We start from the raw sequence: 23,624 nt of genomic DNA, 5'->3' as shown, positions 1-23,624 counted from the left end.
ATGCTGGCTGATCTATGGGCCTGAAGTTCGTCTCACAGATCTAGGATACTGTGAGAAGTGTTTTGGCGCCATCTAGTGGTTAAAGTGCGTAAGATCAGTTTTATTAAATCAGATGTGCGCACTCGGAAAGTAAATCTACTTTTGCCTAATAATAATCTTTTTACCGGTTTAATCTTTAAACATGTTTAATCTTTAAACAGGTAAAAAATAAAAAAAAACTTTTTTATTAATCCCGCATTTATGTATCTACATGCTTTTTTATTGGTCTCATGTAAATTTGTAATATTAAATGTATTTTCATTTTAAAAAATCTATCTTTGAATTACATTCTCTCCAACCCTACAATTTTTCAGAATCAAAAGTATCTACCACCTCCATCACTACAATATAAATAAAGACCTATATGAACGTACCTATACAGTAGGAATAGACATCTAAACTCAGTGTGGAACTAAATAAATATGCTTTCACACGTGAATTTTTCAAAAATTGCGAAACAGCGGACTCCTACACGAAACTAAGGGTTTAATTGGTTTCGAAAATGTATCCAGTGTTTTTAAAATATGTTTAATTTGGAGTTATGGGCTTAGTTAAAAATAAACTCTCATTCGTTGTTTTAGAGAAAGAGCTTTTAAAACATGTTTAACATTTATATAAAATCACAATGTCCTCTGAGCAAATTGTACTTCTACTCTTTCAAATGCATCATTTGTAGATGATGATTGGGTTACGAGAGTACAGCTGACGGTTAAAGTTAGAATACATTTCAAATTATTAGTTTTTATAACAATTACCATGGAAACTAAACTTGATTTCTTTTTACATAACATACCTATCTTTTATTCAACTCTAAATTAAATAAAACTGATTCTCTTAAATGTACTCTCTCAAAACAGAAATGTCATCCTTATTTCACCAGTTAAGATCCTTGACACTGAGTAACAAATCACATCACCCGTTCTTTCAACAGAAAATGTTTTATCACGTTATTACTATAAATAACTCTTAGCATTGACGGCAACTTGTGTTATGGGCTAACACTCTAAAGTAAGGAAACTATATTTTTCAGACTGTTAAAATGTCCAGTTTCATGAGTAAATAGTCCATAAACCAAACAATTTAGTCGAAACATGTTGACTTTTTCATTTTTAAAATAAATTCTGTTGAGTATTTGAACCAAAATCAAGGTATCCAAGGAGACACGGGAAGGCTTTTCCGGGCATTTTCCAAAAAAAAAAAAAAAAGAATCTTAGGACTGGATGCCAAAATGAACAACATCCTCTTAGATCAGAATTTTTTTTGCATCACCTAAACGCTGTTTCTATGAAGTAACAAATGAACAAGTCGAGTCAGATTCGCTTTTAAATACATCCAGTTACTGACATAGGTTTAAATATATTTAAACAAGAATATTTCTAACGCATTCAGATTGTGTTATTTATTTTACCAATGTATCCATAGAGACAGAATATGCTTTCCGGGGCATTTTTTAAAAAGTGGGACAACTTTCATCTGGTTACCCAGCATTGGACACCAAACAGCAACCGATTATCGTGAACGGCTGCGACAGACTGGTGCATCTGTCTGACTGGACCAGAGAAACGATGAAAAGGAGTGACAGCCTAATTCAGGTCTTTTGCCTGTTGTCCGTTGCCTTAGGTAATTACCAAGTTTTTTTGCTACTGCCAAACATTCTGTGATTTTTTTTATTTTTTATTTTTATTTTTTATTATTATTATTAATTCATTTTTGTGGTGGGATTGCTGGTGAGACGGAGGTTAGCGGTTAAATAGATGTGTTTAGCCTGGCATTTAACTGAAATAAGTTAAAACGTACTTTGACATTTGTTAAATTTAATATGCAAATGAAGTGTTTAATATTTCTGGACGCTTAAGAACTGCAGCTTAATACACTGTATTACACCAAAAAAATTACGTTAAGATTTTCATTTATTTATTTATTTATTTATTTTTGCCTCAATTCAGATCACATTTAGTCACCGACAACAGATTTAAATAAATTCTTCAGTGGTGTGAGTATACTCCCGGACATTATTCCGGGTGTGTAATGTCCAAGAATCACAGGAACTTATTATTATTATTATTATTATTATTATTATTATTATTATTATTATTATTATTGTTGTTGTTGTCCCTAAAGCAATACCCCAGTGGTCATCCATAATCAACTAATTGCCCAGGTGAATTCTTACAAATATCTTAGAATACAAATTGAAGTGTACACCCGGAAGTGTATTTCCTGACTTGCTGTGCTGAAAAGCTTTTTTTTTTTTCTTTCCCATCATTTGATTAATTGGATAATTTTTAGCATGACGGTGAAACAGAAACGTGGCGTCAGTCAAATGACTTCTTTCACCACAATGACTCCACCTCATGGGGGTTTGTTTTCATCGTCAAATCTCGCCACTCCTCTACGGATGAAGAGAAGGTCCCGCGATAATCCACCGCGAGAACTGGAAGGGCTCATTGTTACATTTTCCTGCCTTCCTCTCCTTCATGTCTCCGCTCTGGCCCCACTCACACCGCTGTAGAGCCCATTTACTGCACTTACACCCAATGAAAACACATTATTTAACATTTTTGTACAATACAAAGTATGTTTAATTTGGAGATATGGGCTTAATAAAAAAAAATAAATAAGTACGGTATGTTTCAGGATATTTTTAAAAGACTTGTTTATTTTCAAATAAACAAGTCTCATTAGAACACATATTCTAACTTACTGAGTATGATTGTAGGCCATGTTCTACTATTACAGTGAACCTTGTTTTTTTCTGCCAACTTTCACTCATTTTCCTGCAGTTATTGAATCTACTGTGTAAATGACATGAAGTTAGTCGCTATTTTACCCATCTGTAGAAAATAAATGGCAGACTCTGTTTTACTAATTCATACAATACAATGTTGCCTATAGATAATAATCTGAACAAACTTTGAAAAATATAGCTGTATGTAATTTACCATTATATTAAAGCACTTCCACATATTTCTCACAGCTGCTGTGTGTATGCCATACTGAAAGTTGTTTTTACATCTTGATGGTGCTGGGGGTGTTTTTATGCTTGTTATGATTGTGATTTTTTATTTTATTTTTTTTTGTCCCATAGGAGTAGGCCTTGGGTTTCTGCTGAGGTTTACAGTTGGCCCAACTTCTGCTTTGAAAGGGTGGATCCAAATTCCAGGGAATATACTTCTCAATGTGCTTAAGATGTTTTCTCTCCCCCTCATTGTGACAAGCGTGCTTGCAGGCAAGCTAAATATAAATCTAAATTCTTAATGTATTAACTTATTGTTATAGAGATAGATATGAAAGGTGTTCTCTCACTTTTTTGTGGATATTCTGTATGAATATTGCTAAAAACACTTTTTTATATATGTGTCTAGATCTCAATGAGTCTAATTCACAAGAATTTATTTCTTGTCACCTAAAGGTGTTAGAAGATGAAGATCAGTTCAGACATTTAGACTATTGTTAGGCCACATATGAACTCGGATGTTATCCTGTTTCTTGCTCAGGAATCAGATGAAATTCTGGTTCTGCTTTCTTTTCTCAGGTGTAACTGGATTACACACCAAAATGTCCAGGAAAGCAGGCTTGATCACAGGAGCCTTCGTCTGTGGATCTACCTTGTATGCCGCAGCTTATGGTAACTTTATAAAGTGCAGTGTACTTTAACATAGATTTATAGAGTATCATAGTGTCTGTTGTGTTATCAAGTGAGAATGCATTCTTCAAAATGCTGCTGTTCATACATTTTTCACTCTACAGAAATAATTTATGCATCAAAATGTAGCCAGGGGTGTCTGCTTTGAGCAAATATTAGAGTAATTGCTGTAGATCTTGCAGTTTTCTCTCAAGTTTTCCCGGAGCACAGGCGTTCGGAGCACAGGTCTCCGGGAACATTTTCTTCCTTGTGTTTCCCTCTTCTGCTTTGCTTAGATCTGTTTGTGTTCAGCTTTCTTCTGGTCTTTTTGTCTTCAGCTCTCCTCTGACTCATCTCTCTTTTCAACTTCCTTCATTTCTGTCTGTGTATATATATATATATATTTTTTTTTTTTACTCTCTCTGGCATCTACTGCAGTGTTCATCCTGCAGGTATGCATTCTCACAACAGTTTTGCAAGGAACAGCAATTTTTCTAGTTGCTTTTGACATCCTGCCTGAGATTTTGTGTTGCAGGGTTGTCTCTGGTGATCACAATAAGGCCTGGTGTGGGATCAGAGTTGGGAGTTGATGAAGAGGATACTATTGTTCCCTTCTCTATGAATTTGATCTTCATGGATATATTGAGGTGAGAGGACAAGTGTTTAATTCAATTCAGTTCAAGTTTAATTGTATATAGCAAATTTCAGCAACAAGGCAGATAAAGGTGTTTTACATCATAAAAACACAAAATCCAAAATCATAGAACACACAGGCAACAATTGAAGCATTACATTTTGTCAAGTGCCACCGTTACACATCATAATGTTGGTGAATGTTACACATAACTGTGGTGACGCATGAACAACGCAAGGCTCGGGTCTCTCAAGAATTAACGATTTTCTATTTACTTTTGACTGGACTATGCATCCAGAATTGCTCGCCATTGCTGTTCTACAGCAGACAGGAGTTTCTGGACATTTGGACTCAAAACTCCAACAGTTTTATATCCAACAATCACAGAGATCTCCAGAATGCCAGGGGCTGCTCACACTTCCTGGCCAGTGCACGCAGATGGCACCAAGAGCGCAAACAAAGGCAGGGTACACGTGGAGGGCTACGAGCTAAGCTAAAGCTTACGCCACACCGGCTGGCCTTACCCACCATTTTCCTCGTCAATGTCCATTCTCCGGCAAACAAAATGGATGAAATATGGCTCCCCAACACCGATAACAGACGGATTATGAACTCAAATGTCTTATTTTTCTCTGAAACATGATTAACAATAGCTTCCCTGACAATGCTATTGAGTTAGCAGGATACCATACACACTGAACTGACAAAATAGCAGAGATCTCCGGCAAGAACAGCGGAGGAGGTTTGTGCATTTATATAAAAAAAAAAGCTTGGTGCACAGACAAGAGACAATGCTCACCCAATGTGGAGTTTATAATGGTCAAATGCAGACCTTATTATCTCCCTAGAGAAGTCACTTGCATCATACTCACGACAGCATATATCCCCCCGGATGCTAATGACAAGCTGGCTGTGATAGAACTTCATGCAGCCATTAGCAAACACCAGACCAAACACCCTGAGGCTGCTTTGACTGTTGCTGGTGATTTCAACCACTCCAACTTGAAGATAGTCCTCCCCAAATTCCGCCAATAAGTCACTTGCAACATTAGAGGGGACAAGGCTCTGGACCATGTTTACTCCCATTTGGCTGGAGCACATAAAGCAACACCCGTCCCCCACGTTGGACAATTGGACCATCTCTCCCTTTTCCTCACACCACGATATTCGCCAACATGTGAAACCCACTGTGGAGCAGCACGCCTCATTTGTACTGGACTATATCTCCGTCACCACTGACAGAATTACCACCCAGAAACAGATCACCACGAACCCAATCTATTTCATATAGCCTTAAAGGGCTGCGCCTATACTCATAGAATCTGGGGTTACAATACGTAACCAACGTATGGAAAATCCAATATCCAACTCGAAACTAACCTCACTGCAGTCGGTAACACAATAAAACCACCGAGATAAAGTTTGTTTTGGTCTGTGGCCTGCAAAGATGGCACCGAGCGACTGCACCTAAACGCCCCACAACGTTTTTCCAAAGCTCTATTGACCAATAGCAGACATAGAAGGCAGCTCTCCTCATTAACATAACGATGCAGCAGAAATACAGCAAACGGAAATACAGTGAGCAGAAAAGGGAGAAGCAAATAAAGACAAAGCAAAATATCTATTTTTCTTGACAAAAACGCATGCTTAGGGGAAATAAAAAAGAAAATATATACATTACTTGATGGAAACTCATGTGTAAGGAAAAAGAAAAACTAAGCATATATTTATGCTTTTATTTCTTATGTCGGTTTTGGTCCTCCATAGATTGTACCTTAAAAAATAACAGCTAAATGATCAGACAGGGCAATGGTTTTACAGTTACAGTCATTGGAAATATTCACACCCTGACTGATAAACAGGTCCAGTGTGTATCCTTGATTGAGTGTTGCTTGTGTAAAATGTTGAGTCAGACCAAAATTATCAAGAATATCTTCTGGCTTGTAAACATGGATGTTGAAATCTCCCAAAATTATTAAACATAAACATAATCAATGATATATATAAGAGATAAAAGCTCATTAAAGCCAATGAAGAAGTTTTCTACATATCACTAACTCTTTGTAAAGAGTCTATGGACTTTTACCTCAATTCCCAGATATTCCAAAGAGGTAAAATTACCTAAAAAGATTTCATTAGAATTTATGAAATTCTGAAATTCTTAAATATAAAGGCCACGACTCTTCTTTTTTACGGTTTCTATTCTCACCTAAAAAATTGTAATTAGGAGGCGCAGATTCGATTAGTAGAGGTGATTCAGTATTGTCATCCAACCATGTGTCTGTCAGGAACATCAACATCAATGAGTGAAGTCATTTACTAATAGTCCTTTTTCTGATCTTATATGTAGCAGAGCCGGCTGAAGTGGCAGATAGTTCCTGAGACTGAGGTTGCTTTAGACAGGGGATGAGTCTAATGTTTAATTTCAGACCGCTGCATTTTGTATTTCTGTTTTTTGTTAATTTTCTTCTAGTGATCCGTTTCAAACAATATTCCTGCTTTTCAGCATATTCAGTTTACTGCATAGAGAAATAAAAATAGAATTTATCTTCATCAGCGACTATAATTTAAAACTGTCTTGGTAGATGTGAAATGATAATATTAAACTCTGGTGAAAATAATATTGTCACGGTTTGTGTCTTTCACATTTACAAGCTCAGTTTTTTTTCTGACTCTCTTTTTACTCCCACAGGAACATGTTTCCAGAGAGCTTCATTCAGGCTTTCTTTGAGCAGGTATGTTTTTATTCAGAACCACAGCTCAGTGTGCAACTTCCTATGTTGGGTCTGGAAGGTTACAAATAGTTCTTTTTTTTTTTTTTTTCTCAGTACAAGACTGAGGTTGTTTATCTTTCAAAAGATCAAATTGTAATCCCAATGGTGAGTATTTTCTTTTTATCGTTCTTATTCTAGAGCACCTTCCAAAAGCATTGATAGCCCTGGAGCTTTTTCACGTTTTGTCACTTTACAACCCCAAACTTCAAAGTATTTTGTTTAGGTTTTAAGTAGTCAGCCAACACTAAAAAGAGTACTTGACTGTGAAGAGGAAGAAAAATCTGGATGGCTTTAATTTAAAACATGAAAGGAGAGGTGGTGTTTGTTTTAAGCTCACCTCAGGGGCAGTTGTGCCTTTCTGTAGCAGTCATTGAGCAGGAGGGGGGGCACATCACAGGGGAACACAGAGACAAGCAACCATTCAAAACACTTGTACTATTGGTTTAGACAACACCAGATAACACAACAATAGCATTTCTTTGGACAGAGGGTAGAATAATTTCCACATCTTGCCATAAATGTTCTGTTCTATTTAGGCTCGGATTTGACCATAATAATCGAACAGATGGTTGTGCTTTCACCTAAAGCCATCCATTGTCTTCTGGTTGTATATTTAGAGTGACTGTTTTTCTCCAAGGGAATCTTCTCAACTCTTCTGGCCCCCTAAAAACAAGTTTTGATCTTAGATTGTTTGGGATTTAGTGTCATCCATCTTCCTATTAAGACTGTCTGTTGCTTCCCTGCAATAGAAAGGCAAGTGAAGTGTGTATAACTGAATGTGTAGGACTATTGGATGGGTTACATAGCTAAATACACAAATATTTTTTTTCTCTTTATATGCATAATGTTTTTCTAATCCTTGAATTTATTCTATACATTTCACAGTTATCTTATACTTTGGATTTGTCTTTTACAAAATAAAGGCAAATAAAATACATCAAAGTTAATGACTTTAATGTGACTTACTGTGGAAAAGTGATATGTATTGTCCAATATGGTGCTGTACTACTACAGTACTTTTCTTGGAGAGTTAGAGGCAGCATATTTGTGTTTCTAGCCGCAGAATGACAGTGAGATGCTACTGGTAGGCAGCTATATTCCTGAAGCCAACATTATTGGACTGATCATCTGGTCTTTCACCATCGGCATCTTGTTAATCAGGGTGGGAGACAATGCAAAAAGCACTATGAAGCTCATTCAAATCATCAACGAGTCAGTAAAAATCATAGTCGTCTGGTTCCTGTGGTAAGATAACATTTCAGTATACAATTTCATGCTTTTACCAAATTATATATGTTTAATACACAAAATGTTCTAATCAGTTCAGGTCAGACATAAGAGTAAATTACAATATCAAAGAAATGTGATTTCTGTTTGTGATAAAAATGAATCTGTGGTGAAGTAAATTTAACATAGCTGAAACTGTGAAATCAACAATAAAAGAAAATCAAGTTTGTATCTTTACACAAATATATACAGTATTGAGGTCAAAAATATTTGTTCAAAATTGTTAGTTGTCTGTGGTTCTTTTATATAGGTTCGAGAAAAAGTACCTATCAAAAATTGCATTTTTTTTTTCAGAAAATAAATTAAGTACTAAGAGCCTATCTTTTTAAGTTCATTCACAAAACAAAAAGCAATCTTGTTATCTTTACTGTGCTTCTCTCTGTATTTCAAGACACCAACCTAAGCTACCTAAGAGTTCCCAAGCTGTGATTTGAAGTACACTGACAAGTACACACTGCTGTGTCTACTTAAAAGTATGAAGTTAAATTAAGTTAAAGCTTAATGTTCAGGACGTCCCCAGACCTTACTCCATTCCTGCTGAAGCAAACCTGCAACTGATTCTGTGTTGAAAAATAAAATATGCACTATGGTGTGTTTTTAATGTTTAAAGGTTAACAAAAAGCAATGCTGTTGTTGGAGATGTAGGCAGAAAAAATAGATTTGATGAGGTCAACACTGACAGTAGCAAAAAAAAAACAAAACAAACAAAAAAAAACCAACTGTAACAAAAAGTGAGGCTACATTGGTTAAAAATTTTATTTGGGAAAACTCCTTGGGTGAAAAAAGTGAAGACAAAATGTTAACGTGGAAAATACCTGGACAGTTTTTGAACCTTTGAAAATAATAGATCTAACAGAATTTGTATGAAATCCATGAATGAACTGTTTGTGTATTATATTGTTGTAATACTTGTAATTGATTTTCTGCCCCGAATGTAATTTTGCAAAGAACTAATAAAATCTTAGAAAAATAAAAACTTGAACAAACTATCACTTCTTTCCATATTTAAGTTTGAACAGAGAAACAAATAAAAATCAAATCTTAAGTTTTAAAAACATGATTTTTTTTTTTTTGAGGCAATAAGTTTGCACAATTTTTTAAGTTAGGTGAACTAATTAGATTTTACCGTGTATTTGCATATTTCATTTACATTAACCATGTTGAGTGCATTATACAAAGTTCTGCTTGAACTGATTTACAAAGTTAAATTTACCTTGATTTTATGTTTCAAAGAAATATGTAAGTAATTAAAACAAAGAACAGTCTTGCTTGATCAACATAAATAAATTGTGGAAATAGTTGCTTTAATCTTTCTAAGTAGACAGAAAAGAATGTTTATCATCCTTGCAGGATACCTTGTTTGACAAACAGTTAATCAAAATCAATTTGGAAGACCCATTTATTTAACCTTTTTTCTTGACCGTTTTTTTGATTCAGGTATTTGCCAATTGGAGTATTTTTCCTGATCACAGACAGTGTGTTGGTTGTGGAGGACTGGGGAGATGCCTTTAAACTCGTGAAGTTTGCAGGAGTGGTTTGTATGGCGTACGTCCACTTTGTCTGTTTCAACTTTGTTGCCAAACTGAGATGACTGCTCGTGAGATGGCAGCACTGAACTCTACACAAGAAGGAAAGAAAACTGTTTTCAATGTATTTACAGAAGCGTAGCATTGATTTTGCTGAGATTTTTCTCATGTGCAACTGCCCAGGGCAGCATCTCGTGGGGGTGGACATGAGCACACCAGGTTAATTGGCCGAGCTTAAAATAAATCACTGATTGTGCCTTGAGGACAAAGGTCCACACTGACCTGCATATTTTAGATGTTCCCCTGCTTCAACACACCTCATTCAGATGATTGCAATTCAGCAAAACTATTGAAATCATGTGTGCTGAAGCAGGGGAACATCTAAAACATGCAGGTCAGTGGCCTTGAGGACCAGGGTTGGGAAACACTGGTCTAGACCAATATCCTTTTGATAATATGTGGCAGAAAGCTTTGTGTTAACACTCTCCATCTAATCTGAGCTTATAGTATTTTGCAGAGAACAATGTGACAAATGCGTCTATGAAAGAGCAAAGCTGGTGGAAACATGACCCAACAGGCTACAGATGTAGCAACAGGTTGATCTACAAAGTATGGACTCATTGAGGCTGAATAGTGATGCACAAACATCTTCGTGGATGTTACTGTGCAACAATGAATCATTTTCCTTGCACTTTGCAATGACGCACAGCTATGTATTAGCATATCTAGTCCCCCCAAACACATGACAACCAATTTTGTCATGTGGTTTACCATGTCAAAATTCATAAGTGTCAAAGTTGAAGGCCAGTGAATAGCTCTTTGTGTCTTGATAACACAGCGCATGACTCTAATGAAAGTTTGTTGTCTCTTTCAGACATGGATGCTACGCCTTTATTATTCTGCCCACGTTTTTTTTTTTGTTAGTCAGACAGAACCCCATTCACATCTACAGGAAGATCTCCAAGGCTATGATGACTGCATTTATCATCTCATCCAGGTGAGATGTTCTGTTTGTTTGTTGTCAAAGAGTGACACTTTTCTAGTTTCCACATATGAACGGTGCACCAATAAAGGATGTGCTTTCTGCCAAAGCACCGCCACTCTACCTATTGCCCTTCAATGTTGTGAAGAGAACGTGAAGGTCAATAAGAAACTCCTCCGCCTCATATTGCCCATTACCGTCGGCATCAATATGAACGGGACAACACTGTACGAAGTGATCGCTTCCATCTTTATTACTCAGATAAATGACATCAAGCTGGACATCAGCCAGATAATCGCCATTTGGTAAGCTGCTTCCTTGAAGTGTCTGGAATTGAGAAAAGGTGCATGCTGGGATTGTTAAGAGAAAAGGCTTGACACAATTGCGTGTTTCAGTTGATGTAGTCTGTGTTTGGTTTGCAGCTTGTGTAGTGCCTTTGTCACCTTTGGAACTGCAGGGGTCCCAGCAAAAGGAGCTGTGACCACTATCATGGTTCTGACATCTGTGGGACTCCCTGCAAAGGATGCTGTCCATCTGGTGGTGTTTGAATGGCTTCTGTAAGTTCAACTTGATGCTCAACAGCCTGCCACTTGTGTTTAAGAAGTACTTTAACCATCAAACCGTGTCGTCACCCTGGATGGAGTTATGCTGGTCTGCTATCAAAAAGCTTGCAGTTATTTTTGACCAGGACATGATTTTTAATTTGCATTATAAACAAATGTCTAGGATAGCCTACTTGTGGGGAGATCCTGGGGAGCAATGATTGATAAAACTACACTTTGTGACTGATGTTACTAGGAATTGTCTGAACTGGAGAAGAGCTCACTGTTGTAGAGTGGGGAAGAGAAAACCTTCAAGAAAACATAGTTGAATAACAGCAAGTTTGTTCTCCTCTTATGTCCCCTTCAGAGACCACTTCACTACCATGGTGAATATTCTCACAAACATGATGGGTGTGATTGTCATCCATTTTTTATGGGAAGCCGACATGCTAGCCTTGGAAGAAAGACAAAGGTAATTGAAATAATTAAAATGATGTGTTCTTTCGCAAAGACACAATGTTGCCAGAAGTATTTGAATCCCAATCGAAATCATTGAATTCAGGTGTTCCACCTGAATTCCACCTGTAGCTACAGGTGGATTTCATACACCTGTAGCTACAGGTGTATGAAATCCAGCATTGAGACTGAACAAATGGGGTGTTCTGAGAAAGAACAGTGAATACGAGTGTCTTCCCAAGATAGGATGCTCCCATCTCAGCACCACACATTTCCTGGAAATGGTTCAGGCGTGTTGTCTGGCGTTTCAAGTCCTGCCTCAAAATTATGATAAAAAGGTGCAGCAAAGACTTTCCTCCCTAGACTCTGGAAGACAATATGACTCTCCGCAGAGCTTCTTCTGGCCCTTTACCTCTGATGTGCAGAGAATTTCTTCACAAATGCTAACTAGCAGGTTGCAAAGAAGAAGGTTCTCCAAAAGGTTACTATAAAGGTCATCAAATTATTAACTGCGCTATCCCCACCCTCCATGAACTCTGCAATTCCTACCTTTTGACCTTTACACTTTTTTTTATATCTTCAAACCCAAAAAAGCACAAATTAAAATTTTGATAACGTTTTTATTAATATCTTTAGAATTATGTATGAGTTGGCTATCTTGGATAGAAGTGCCGAGTTTGACCATATTTTGGCCGTTTACAGCCTCCGCATTTGATCAAGCTCCTCCTAGAGATTTCAATCGATCAGTTTCAAACTTGATCATTTTGTTCATAAGGCATGGCCATGCATGCTTAAGGGACGTGGTCAGGCCTCAGAGTTTGAAATCTTTCACCATTAAACACAAAACTGTAATATCTCTTACACAAAAACTCTCCAAGACACCAAACCTTCAGTGATTGATCCACATCTGGGTCTCTACAACACTCAATTGTCAAATCAATCTTGTCAGGACTAAAAAAAATATCTTGGACCCTTGGTTGAAACCCAGCAGGAGGTCGGGTATTTTGCGTCATTTTTTTCTTTTTTAAGACACATTAAGTGTGTTTAAAATGACAAATTTAAGTCAGTCTTACACAAATCACTTAGTTTACTTTAAAAAAAAAAGAAGGAAACTAATAAATTATCTCTTTTTTACCAGTTTTTTTTTTGGCTCAGGCAGCCTTTATTTGAGAGCAGTTAGACAGGAAAGTAGGTAATAACAGAGAGGAAAGATGGAATCATGGCCCACAGGGGTTGTTTGCCCAGGGCACCAAACAAGCTATGATGTGTCTCATAACATACTGTCACAACACAGTGAGTTTCATAAATGTAAAAAACAAAATTTTTATAAAAGTTTAATACTGCAACTTTAATGGTTTGTGTATTATTCACTCTTAAACCAACATAACAATGATCTAAATGACTCAGAATGTTTGGAGTATTTTTCTCTGAAAGGTTTCATAAAATATTCGGACAGATTCTGGTGAAAACAAATCTGGAATGTAGATTGTTATAAGTCATTTCCACTAAGTGGTAAGATATGGAGTACTTTAGTCCAGAGGTTCCCAAACTGTGGGGCGCGCCCCCTACGGGGGGCGCCGTGTCATTGCAGGGGGGGCGCGGGAAGCCGTCTGGATGAAAAACAAACAAAACATGAACACTGTATGCTCTGGGTTTTTACCTTAGAATGGCCAACTCTCTGTTATTCCTCTGTCAATTTCATACAGTAGAGGCTTCCACACTTCCCATATTTGTGTCCTCTGTCACTTTTATCAGCAGTTAAAACTGTTTAATCCGTTGTTAACATGTTGTAACCTGTTTTTCCGAGCCGCCTTTAAACGCAACATGAGCGCTACGACGCTCGCGCTGGGTTTCCACCTGTGAAGGAGACCTGCTGCTGCTGGGCGGAGCTACGTAGGTTTGTGTTAGAATCACGGCAGCAAAACGCAAAGAACTTTTCACAGTTTTTCCCTCCAAACTAACCGACTGAGTTGAGTAAAGCTGCTGGATGCAGGTAATGTTAGCTAAAAGATGACTAGCTAATATCAATACAGAACCTTAAGCTTAACAAGTACCTTGTAGGCTACCGATGTTGGTGTCTATTTTCAGCTACGTATATTCATTTTGCCCCCCAAAAAGTCGATGCACACCCCCGTCCCTTCCCGTCACACGCGTCGTTTCAACCAGACAGCCATTTGTAATCCATAGGGGGGGCGCAGAAAATGTTTGGAAACCACTGGGGGGGGCGCAGAAGAAAAAGTTTGGGAACCACTGTTTTAGTCACAGTTGATCTGCATTATCATTGATTGTGTTTTCCATTTTCCTTGTTAGGACTGATAAGGTTCGTTCCAACAATGACCTCGAGCTGGACTTAACCTGTTTGGAGCCTGATGACGACCTCATCCCATCCGCCTCCTCCCCATCAGGATCCATTTCACCTAAGTGAGGGGATCGTCTCAGAACCATATTAACACCAACAAGCTGAAATCTCAGGACAGGGACGTCACCATCCTGGGGTGTCTGAGCTGATCATTTCCCTGTTTTCTTATAGTTGTTGCTAGTTGGATGGTGTCATATCACTTTACTCATCTGTATTTATTTTCCATTTCACTTTGGTTTTTGCCACTTTTAAATTATATATTTATATGTTCCTAATGTATTTATTTGAAAATTGTTAATAATTATAAACATTGTTATGTGTTTGAAGATAATTCATCTTCAGTATTCTAGATTTTATTGTTATTTATCATTTTTGCATGTTTACAATGCATGGACTTTACCATTTTTATGAATTTTAGCTTTCTCTTTATATAATAGAAATATTTCTCCAGTGTTTCCTCTCTAATCAATACGAGCTGCCACAGTTCCTTATCTTCTACAATTGATTTCCTCCCACTAATAAATCACATTTGTTTATTAACAATACTTACCTGTTTTATCTGTTTGTGGATCATTTCATTGTGTGTCTAGTGGTTAAATGCCTGTCTTTCTGTTTTTAACCTCTGTAACTTTGTATTAGACTTGAATGTATGACAAGTGTTCTATACACAACATTTGACTGATTGATTGATACAATATTTTGTAAACAAATAGCCCTTTACGTTGCATGAAAAGTTTTACTGCTTTCAAATGGGAATTGTCACATCCTCTGAACGCAGGTTGTGCTAGCTGCAGTGTAGCAGAAAGTGAGTTTCTGCTGCTGCTCTCAGAGAGAGCGCTGAGAGCAAGTTTTCTCTCTTGCATGCTCTCAGTTGTGGCACCAGGGGGTGCTATAGCGCCCACTGGAAAACTCATACCCCCCCCCAACAATATCAGATTTATTTTTTTTAATACGTGGTTATTGTAATATTTTCCTTGCAAAACACAATTAATTTAGAAAAACAACCAATGATTGCATATTGAGAATTTTAAAAACCCTATCTCGCAACCGGAAATGAACTTGTATGCCTGTTTTCACCTCCAGTAAACAATTGAAAAGAGCATGTAATGTGAAAAAGGATAATTTTCTACAACCCAAATTTCCAAGGATGGAATCAACAGCTCAAGAAAAAACTGTGGACAAAACAGAACAAAATACAAAATATAATAATATAAAATTGCAGCTTTAAGCTCACTGAAGCCAAAACGTTGAATTACTCAAGTGAAATAACAACACAAGGTACAAGAGTAAATTTGACTGCATATTTTAAATGGAATTCATAAGAAAAATAAATAACATTAATAAATAGCAGCAAATATTTACAGCAAAATGTTACAGTGGTAAAGTTGTATTCATTACAACCTTTGTTGTAATGAATTCAACAAATGTTAAAATCAATAGAAAAATATAGGAAATAAATTTTACTGTCTTGTCCAAAATGATCGACTACGTCAAATTTTTCATGAATACCAAAGAAGAGACTCAAGATGTCAAAATAAATTCACAATTCTTGTCTTTATTAATAAACCCGTTTGGTGCCCTGGGCAAATAAAATGGATTGAATTACAACACATTAAATGAATCTGATACAACCTGGAACAATTTACTGGAGTATATTTTTTCATATAAATGTCACACAGGATTAAATAACATAAATATTTCAATGAGTTTCCAAGGACACAGTTTTTAAGATACAAACTCAACATGATTGTAGTAAGTAATAGCAAACTAATTCAAACAGTATTTGCAAGCTCTGTTTAAATTATTAGAAAAAAGTATCAAACTGTTTCACTTTCACTCACGGGCAGAGGACGGTGTATCAGTACACTGTAGCGTCTCTTAGAAAATACGCAAGTCTTAGAAAAATGCTGTCGGGTTCAAGGCTACACACAGCTACTGTCTGTTAAGTTGATGTAAGCAGGAGAAGGCTACTGAAGGGTTATTTGAAAAACGCATTTGTTAAATGTTCACAGGTATAATACACTTTGCACCTAACAAAAGCAAGAGCGTGTTTTCTTTTTCTGCTGGACCACAGGACCAAGGAAGACCACAGCGTGCACCTTCAGATCATTACAGCATTATAATCTGTTTCCAAAAATGTATATATTTTTTAGATGCATAAAAAGGCCAAGACATTAGATATTAGTTTCATGCATCTTTATTCACAGTTTTTTTCTCCTTTAAACACAGCTTTATAACTGCTTAAGTAATTACATGGATTTTATGGGAACTTTCCAAAACCAACAACAAATCAGCCACAAGCGATTCGTACCACAGCAGCACAAAGGTTAGACACGAGGCAGCAGGAAGCTAAATTCCCCATCTTCAGCCTTTCTGTGACTGTCTGAAAATGGGTTATCTATGTTGCACAGCTTCTGACCTGCTGACCCATTGTCAGCAGGAGCAGAGGTGGCCACAGTGATTTTATTATTCCATTTTATTGTCTGATTAAAGTGTAGAAAGAGCACAGTATTATGAGACTGTGATGGCGGGGCATGGTATTATTTCCAGCTGCAGAGTAGAGTTGATAAAGTGGAGCAGGGAACAGCACCAGGATGAGGGTGATCGGCACAAGCTGTGCCGGGTTTCTGGTCCGTCTCTCCTGTTCTTAGTTATAGTAGGGAGCTGGGGTTCAGACAGAAAAACCAGCGAAACTTAAGAGGTTAGGAGTTGTGTTTGGGAATCAAAAATAAAGAATAAACATCGCTAAAGTTTCCTTGGGGTTATTTTCGAAGGGGAACCCATCAGCACGTTCACAGAGCTCCTCAATGGTTAACTTACGTTTATTCTGTTTATCAGAAATTTGCTCCATTAAAGGTCTATAATAGAAAACAGGGCATATCTAGCCAAACCTCCTGCATAACAGAAGCTATGTCACAGGAGTTGAAGATGAAATCTTTCCACTTCGACCTACTTACTTGGTGTGATCTTATCAAGCCCTGGCCAGGCGGGAACGTAGTAACGAGGCAAGGTGCCCTCCATGAGTCTTTCCATCCAAAGCCCCAGACGGTCCAGCTTGTGGTGAATCTGCAGGGTGGATGTGCTGCGGGACCGACTGGATTTGCGTTGAGGATGACCGTCACGGGAACCGGGCCTCGGCTTGCCCACTGACATCCCTGCTTCGTCTTCAGACGACTTCCCGTCGAGGTCCTCTCCGGTGTAGACCGGCTTGAAGAGACACAAATACTTTTTGTGGCCGTTCAGGGCCAGCACAAACCCGGTGTAGTCCGTTTTACGGCTCCCGCTGTCATCCTCGTCCGCATCGATCTGCGCCGCGTCCTGTGCGTACTCCAGCAGCGTGCTCATCCACTCGCCGTGCTTGTCGAGGTTCAGGAAGGAGAAGTGCAGCGTCTGGGTCCTGCAGAGGAAAAGGAGTAATGAGAACGCGTGTCTAAATTTCACCCGTAAAACTCATACGGCGCGTAAAGTTCATTGAGAGTTTACCCTGTGAAAGAATACACCTCTTTGGCAAACTTGCTAAGAAGGATATTTTTGGAGGCATCAGTGAGAACCAGGACTATATTGATGTGTCCAGGTCTCAACTTCACCAGGTTGCTGATGTAGGTGATGTCGGTCAGCTCTGTCACCTCAACAAAATTCTTTTTTGGAGGTCGGCTGAAATGAATAGCAACACAAAGCTTTAAAAAAAAAAAAGGCATAAGTCTTTAATTTAATCCATGGTTGCTTGAGGAGTATTCTTGCCTCCCTGATGATCCATTTTCTGCCTTGGTTCCATCCTTCACCTTTGGTTTCATCTGTTTATCTTCACTGGAGTCACTGCAACCAGAGGAATTATACTCGTGTTTTTGCTTTTCGTCTCTTGCGTTTTACTCAGAACCCCACAGGCAGAACCCACCTGAAGGCCTGGATCACCACAGTTCCAAACAAGATGAACAAAGCAGAGAAGATGAGGGACAGAAGAGGCATCATCTCACGCCTGAAAGTGAATAATTTCACAGTTGGAAAGTTTCTCTCATAAAATATGCTTTAAAACTAAAAGCGATTGCCTACCAGTTGTTATGAAGAATATCATCAATAACTTCTGAGAGGTAGTCATAAGACGCATAGATCCACCGGACTACAAACATCTAACGAGGAAAAATACGAACAGCGCTGAGAGACAGAACAGCTGTTTGGCTTTAAGTAACCACTGCAATGCAACCACTGTCTTCAAAATGATCGTACCGAAGCAAACTCGTTGTTGAGTTCAGGCAGCATGGCATCATGTATGAGGATGGACGGGTCCTTCTGAAGTCGTTCCAGTTCCTCCAGGAGACGCAGCTTGTCCTCCTCACTGCCGTTCCAGGCCGTAATTGGCTTGAACAAAGCTTTGCCGGCTGTGTTTCGCCTCTCCAGTATTACCACCTGCGCACGCACACACAGACACACAAGAACCCACAAATTAAAACCTAAAGAAGGACAGAAAGAAGGGAGTTAAAGGAAAAGGATTCAAAGACGGACAAAGGAAAGATTCAAGAAGGTACGGAAGTAAAGACCGAAGGACGGAAGGAAGCAAAGCACAAAGCATAAGTGAGGAAGGAAGGAAGGAAAGAAAATAGAAGGAAGGATACAAGGTACCACTATCGCAATGGTAGAACACGATAGTCCTGTAACTGCTGGGTTGCTGACAAAACCTACTCATTTGACAGGCGACATCATGCCAATTGGAAACAAAAAGAACCAATAATGGAAAAGGCACTGCAGTTTATCACTACCTCTATGAGTACTGGACCCTCATTTCATCGCAGAATGAACCAGAGTGAACGGAAAATGGAGCATCCAGCATCTAAGCTCAATGACTGAAATCAACAATGCGTGGAAGAAATCCCCAAAACCAATGTTAAGTGCAGACTTTAAATACTTTCAAATGTTTGTACTATTTCGTTACGATGCTTTTGTACATGCTGTTTGGGGCACCGTACCTGCGGCGTTGACTGAGAGCTGTCCTCACTGTGCATGAGGATGTCACAGAGTGGTTGCTGCAGCCGTTGGTACACATAAGCAAACCTCACAACATCCCTTGTGTTGGTAGATGCAAATGAGAGAAATTCCTGGTTTCCAGAGGAATATGTCTCTTCATCAGTTGTCAACAACAGAACACAGTATCTGAGGAGACCAGAGGCCAATGGAATAAACTCAGAAAAGAAAGGCCTGAAAATGTGATAACACTGACATCAATTAGATCTCCTTACTTCCTGCGTCTGTGGAACTGTTTGACCGGACAGAGCTCATCAAAGAGCTTCTGATTGACGAGCCGTGGTGCAAGGAGGAACTTGTTGTTTGACATGAACTCATCGATGATTTGTTTCTTCATTCCTTTAGCCTGCAGAGCGAGGAGATGCTGCATTTTAACTACATGCTAAGAGAAACCTCTCTAATACCAAACAATGACAGAAAGACATCAGATTTTTGCATGTGTTGCTTTAAAGTACTTGTATAATGTCAGCAGGCTTGTCCGTGTTCTCCTTGAAGACCAGCATGGTCGGAGCATAAGTGTTAATGTTAAACCGTTTCTGCAGTTCGGCCGTCTCCGCAAGGCCCTGGTCCACATAACCAAACTGCAGGTAGTCCTTGTAAGCAAACGCTGCCAGCTACGAAGACATAATCACAAGTTAACAGCCGCCATGGCTACATTCGTGAAACCTCAAATTTATTTTGCATTAACCAAAATGACTGGAACCTACTTTGAACAACAGAGGGACAGCAGGAACTTGATCAAACAGAAGCACGTGTGGCTTGTTGAGCTCATGCCAGCTGTTTAAGAACTGCTGCTCATTTTTGTCGGTGATCTGAAGTACAGAAAATATACAACGCTGCGTGTATTTCTTTTCATTTGATGAAATGTACATCAGGCTGATTAGGCACTGATATATTTACCCTCTCCACAACTCTCTGAGGGAGGAGGTCTTCAACAAACTGCCTCAGGTGTTCTTTTGCTACGGCATAATGGAAAAACGTCACCTTTCCACTGATGACACCCAGTATGGACGGGGTGCGGTGGGCGCCGAGGTGATTGGCTAAACGCCTCTCGTAGCCAACGTCGACCACACCTATTCCGACGCCTGCAAAAGCCAAGACATTTACAAATACGTTTCTATTTTCTCAACCGACTAAAGCAGTTCTATGTGGCTCAGAGGTTGAATTTCAGACCTAGACCCTCCATCTCTTGCACCACTTCCTTCCACACGGGCTCGATGTGGATGCAGCTGAAGCACCAGTCGGATGTGATCTTTATCAGGTACGGCCTCCTGTAGCTGTCGGGCACCACCTCGCTGACGTACTGGCTGAAGTGCAGCGTGTACTTGCTGTCGGTGAAGTCCCTGTGGTTCTTAGTGTTGAATGGGAAGTTGAAGAAGGACTCGTCGAAGTAGAAGTTGTCTTGGCGATGTCTGTATCGGCTGCTGCTGTAGGCTTGGGTGTCATCAGTCTGCCCGTAGCGGTCATAGTTGGCACGTCTGTCCTCGCTGGACAGGATCTGGATTGCAGACCAAGCAGGTATTAGCTTAGATGACATTTTGCAGTCACACACGCATTGTTCAGACGCAAGTGTTGAGTTGGGTCTTTAATGATGCCTTTTTGACACAAATTTTTCTGGCAGTAAATCAGATGCTCAGTATGACGCTGCTTCCACCATGCTAGATAGGAATGTTTGTAGGTTTGAAAGTCTCACTTTATCCTCACTTCCACTGAGCACTGCGACACAAGCCCAAGTTGGTGTGGTGAAGTACACTATTTTGTCTATTTTTGATGTAAAAGCAGCCCCTACCTCCTACCCATATTCCTACCCATACTACGGCCTCTTTGACCAGTAGGACAACGGTACGGTACTGTTAGGGTGGACCTATTGGTGTCATACAGTACAGTCTATTGATTGGGGCGGGGGGGGTAGAAAAATGTTTAAATATGTATATGATGTTTAAATATTTGTTGTTGCACTAGTAGTATGACACCATGTTGGGAAAGCCTGCAGAACTATTAAAACTAAACGTCTTTTTAAAAATTGACAAGAAAGTCTGGCTTCTTGGAATGAAAGGACATAAAAGTATGTAGACAAACCTCATAAGACTTTGTGATCTTGATGAACATGTCCTCAGCACCTGGATCTTTGTTTTTGTCAGGATGCCTTGAGAAGGACAAGTTCATTAGCTATGATCTGAGAAGAGTCCAGTGAGAGTGATAGCATTTTGGAAAAAAAACTCACCATTCCTTAGCGAGGCGCTTGTAGACCTTCTTGATCTCTGCCTGGCTTGCACTCCTGGTTACTCCTAGTATTTTGTAGGGGTCCATCTCAGGGGCTGCGTGGCTTGTTCCTGCCAGTAGGACAGAGAGGACCACCACAGCCATCACAGCCAAAGGTGGATTCATGTTTGACCCAGCCATCGGTCACCTTCAACCCATCAAAGAAACCACATATAAAGTCATATGTTAAAACGAACAAAAAAAAAAAGACCTTTTGAATCTTTTTGTGAAATTCAAACAATTTGAATGTTTCAGAAATTCAAACTGTTTGAGGAAAATGCGCTTTCTGCTGAGGAATAAAGAAGGATGCCCCCACATTTATTCCCGTTTAAATTACCTAAAATCCCAAACAGTTGTATTACACCAGTTGATGAGCATAATCATTACTTGGCATTTTGTAGGAGGGTTTTCACTCTTTAAACTTTAGATATTTAGTTTGGGGTCCAACAGGATTTCTTTGCTGCAGCTGCACATGGTCAGCTCACCACAGAATCCACTGTGAATTCCACCAACAATCGGCAGGAGCTTGAGGAAAATATGAAATCTGTAAAAATCTATAAGCTGAAACAGAATTGGACCATGAAACATGAAAATGATACAACACCCAAGTAAATTCACTACGGACTTGCTAATACACTTCCCTCCTGAGGGACAAGATATTAGATTTCTATTCTACGACAACCACAGAACAAAAAACAACAAAAATGCAAATCCTAGGCTATACTAAAGCTTAGACCTAACTTTTTAAGATGCTGTGTGGTGAGACAAGAAACCCCTTGAACATCTCACAGCTGACAATGTGGAATGGAGCAAATTTCTTTTAGAGTGATGATGCAAATTATTAAACTCTGTGGCTTTCCAAATCAACAAAAGTTATTTCTACTTCACTTGCTGGAAATTATTGAATAGTAATACTATTACTTCTACTAGAATGGCATTCAATAAGCACATGGATAAAGTCAAATGATTGCGAATTAGCTTAAAATTCACAATCATTTGACATATGAAGTCAAATGATTGTGACACACTGAAGTTATTTCAGTAAGAGTAGCTGTTGGAAGTAGAACATCCGTTTTTTTCTAAATTGGATGAGTTTTGTTAATATATTTTGTTTAATGAATAAAATAAATTAAACTATTTTAGGTGTTAGTAAATCACTTCCTTCCCAGATATATATAAAAAAGAGAGAGATATCAATATGTGATCATTTCTTGTGCGTGCGTCAATGTTTTCACGTCTGTGTATTGCCATATTTTTTATCATTATTATCAACCCCACATAAAACTAGACCGTAGTACTTGACATCATGGTTCAGCTTATACGCTTGTTAATGTGATACAGCGGTTTATCCAAAACGGTGAAGATTACCTAAACCACAACTGCTTACAAAAATAAATGACACAGCAGCGGACTGTAAGAATTTAACCGAATGTTTTAAAGCTGTGACATCAATGTAATCCCTCTTGAATAACGCGTGTATGCTAATTTTGTTAAGGATTAGTTACCACAGGGGCTGCAGCTTCTCCAGCTTGCTTCAGTCACCCCGGCTTGATGCAGTCAACCAGTGCAACGCCACATACTTAGGATACATATGGTTCCTTTCCAGATCCTCGTCCCTGGTTAAAATTAATGTGTAAAGACCACAGACTGCACTAGAGGTTAATGTACTGGGCGTGTTCCGCAGCATCCTACAGTACCTCCAGCACTGGCTAATGATAATCTGCTACTGCGAAGCAAGAGGCCAGGAGGAGGCGCCATTTCTCGAAAGTCGCTTTGGGAAATTGAGTAGTCTGCGATTCCGCCATGTTGTGAGTGGCAGTTTCTTCATAGACCCTAGAAACTTGGGTTTTCGAATAAAAAAACACTAAAGTCAACACCTTCAACAAACTTTAATTAATTGTTTTTATATACAATTAGATATGTAAGTTGTAACATCAATGATAGTAAATGATTATACATAAATTAACTCAAACTCAAATAAGACTTAGTTTATAATATTATTATTATTATTATTATGTACAATTATCTCAAGTTAGATTTCGAGTCAAAGCTATTTTCAGTCAACCAGGAAGTCAGATAGAATTTAATAGAACAGCCTTTATGGCCACACAGTTGGGAAATT

General features: G+C 38.6%; 2 protein-coding genes across 2 annotated transcripts; one reads left to right on the top strand and one right to left on the bottom strand.

Annotated features, from left to right (window-relative positions):
• Positions 1–505: 505 nt before the first annotated feature.
• Positions 506–14,767, top strand: LOC148158296 (excitatory amino acid transporter 3-like). The gene is made up of 13 exons (XM_088007016.1): positions 506–1,659; positions 3,128–3,268; positions 3,575–3,667; positions 4,200–4,311; positions 6,991–7,033; positions 7,127–7,177; positions 8,130–8,317; positions 9,797–9,904; positions 10,760–10,882; positions 10,978–11,172; positions 11,290–11,424; positions 11,777–11,881; positions 14,176–14,767. Exons 1-13 carry the CDS (start codon positions 1,605–1,607, stop codon positions 14,288–14,290), a joined length of 1,464 nt encoding a protein of 487 aa, XP_087863142.1. The 5' UTR covers positions 506–1,604; the 3' UTR covers positions 14,291–14,767.
• Positions 14,768–15,759: 992 nt separating this feature from the next.
• Positions 15,760–21,643, bottom strand: LOC148158295 (dnaJ homolog subfamily C member 16-like). Its single transcript, XM_088007015.1, is given in 13 exon segments — positions 15,760–17,621; positions 17,708–18,040; positions 18,120–18,200; positions 18,275–18,351; positions 18,449–18,628; positions 19,186–19,369; positions 19,456–19,586; positions 19,696–19,854; positions 19,948–20,052; positions 20,141–20,325; positions 20,414–20,738; positions 21,320–21,386; positions 21,465–21,643. Coding segments are annotated over 13 exon segments (2,454 nt in total). The 3' UTR covers positions 15,760–17,173.
• Positions 21,644–23,624: the final 1,981 nt, after the last annotated feature.

Source organism: Poecilia mexicana, unplaced genomic scaffold (genome assembly GCF_051168715.1).
Source record: "Poecilia mexicana isolate PSO_F unplaced genomic scaffold, ASM5116871v1 scaffold_7, whole genome shotgun sequence".
NCBI classification, from domain to species: domain Eukaryota; kingdom Metazoa; phylum Chordata; class Actinopteri; order Cyprinodontiformes; family Poeciliidae; genus Poecilia; species Poecilia mexicana.
The sequence above is the reverse complement of the archived record's forward strand: the minus strand, read 5'-3'. Positions and strand labels throughout refer to the sequence as shown.

Coding starts and splice junctions, on each gene's coding strand:
- LOC148158296 (XM_088007016.1), top strand. CDS start 1,605: ATGAAAAGGAGTGACAGCCTAATTCAGGTCTTTTGCCTGTTGTCCGTT. Junction 3,668..4,199: donor CTTGTATGCCGCAGCTTATG/GTAACTTTATAA, acceptor TTTGTGTTGCAG/GGTTGTCTCTGGTGATCACA. Junction 4,312..6,990: donor ATCTTCATGGATATATTGAG/GTGAGAGGACAA, acceptor TTACTCCCACAG/GAACATGTTTCCAGAGAGCT.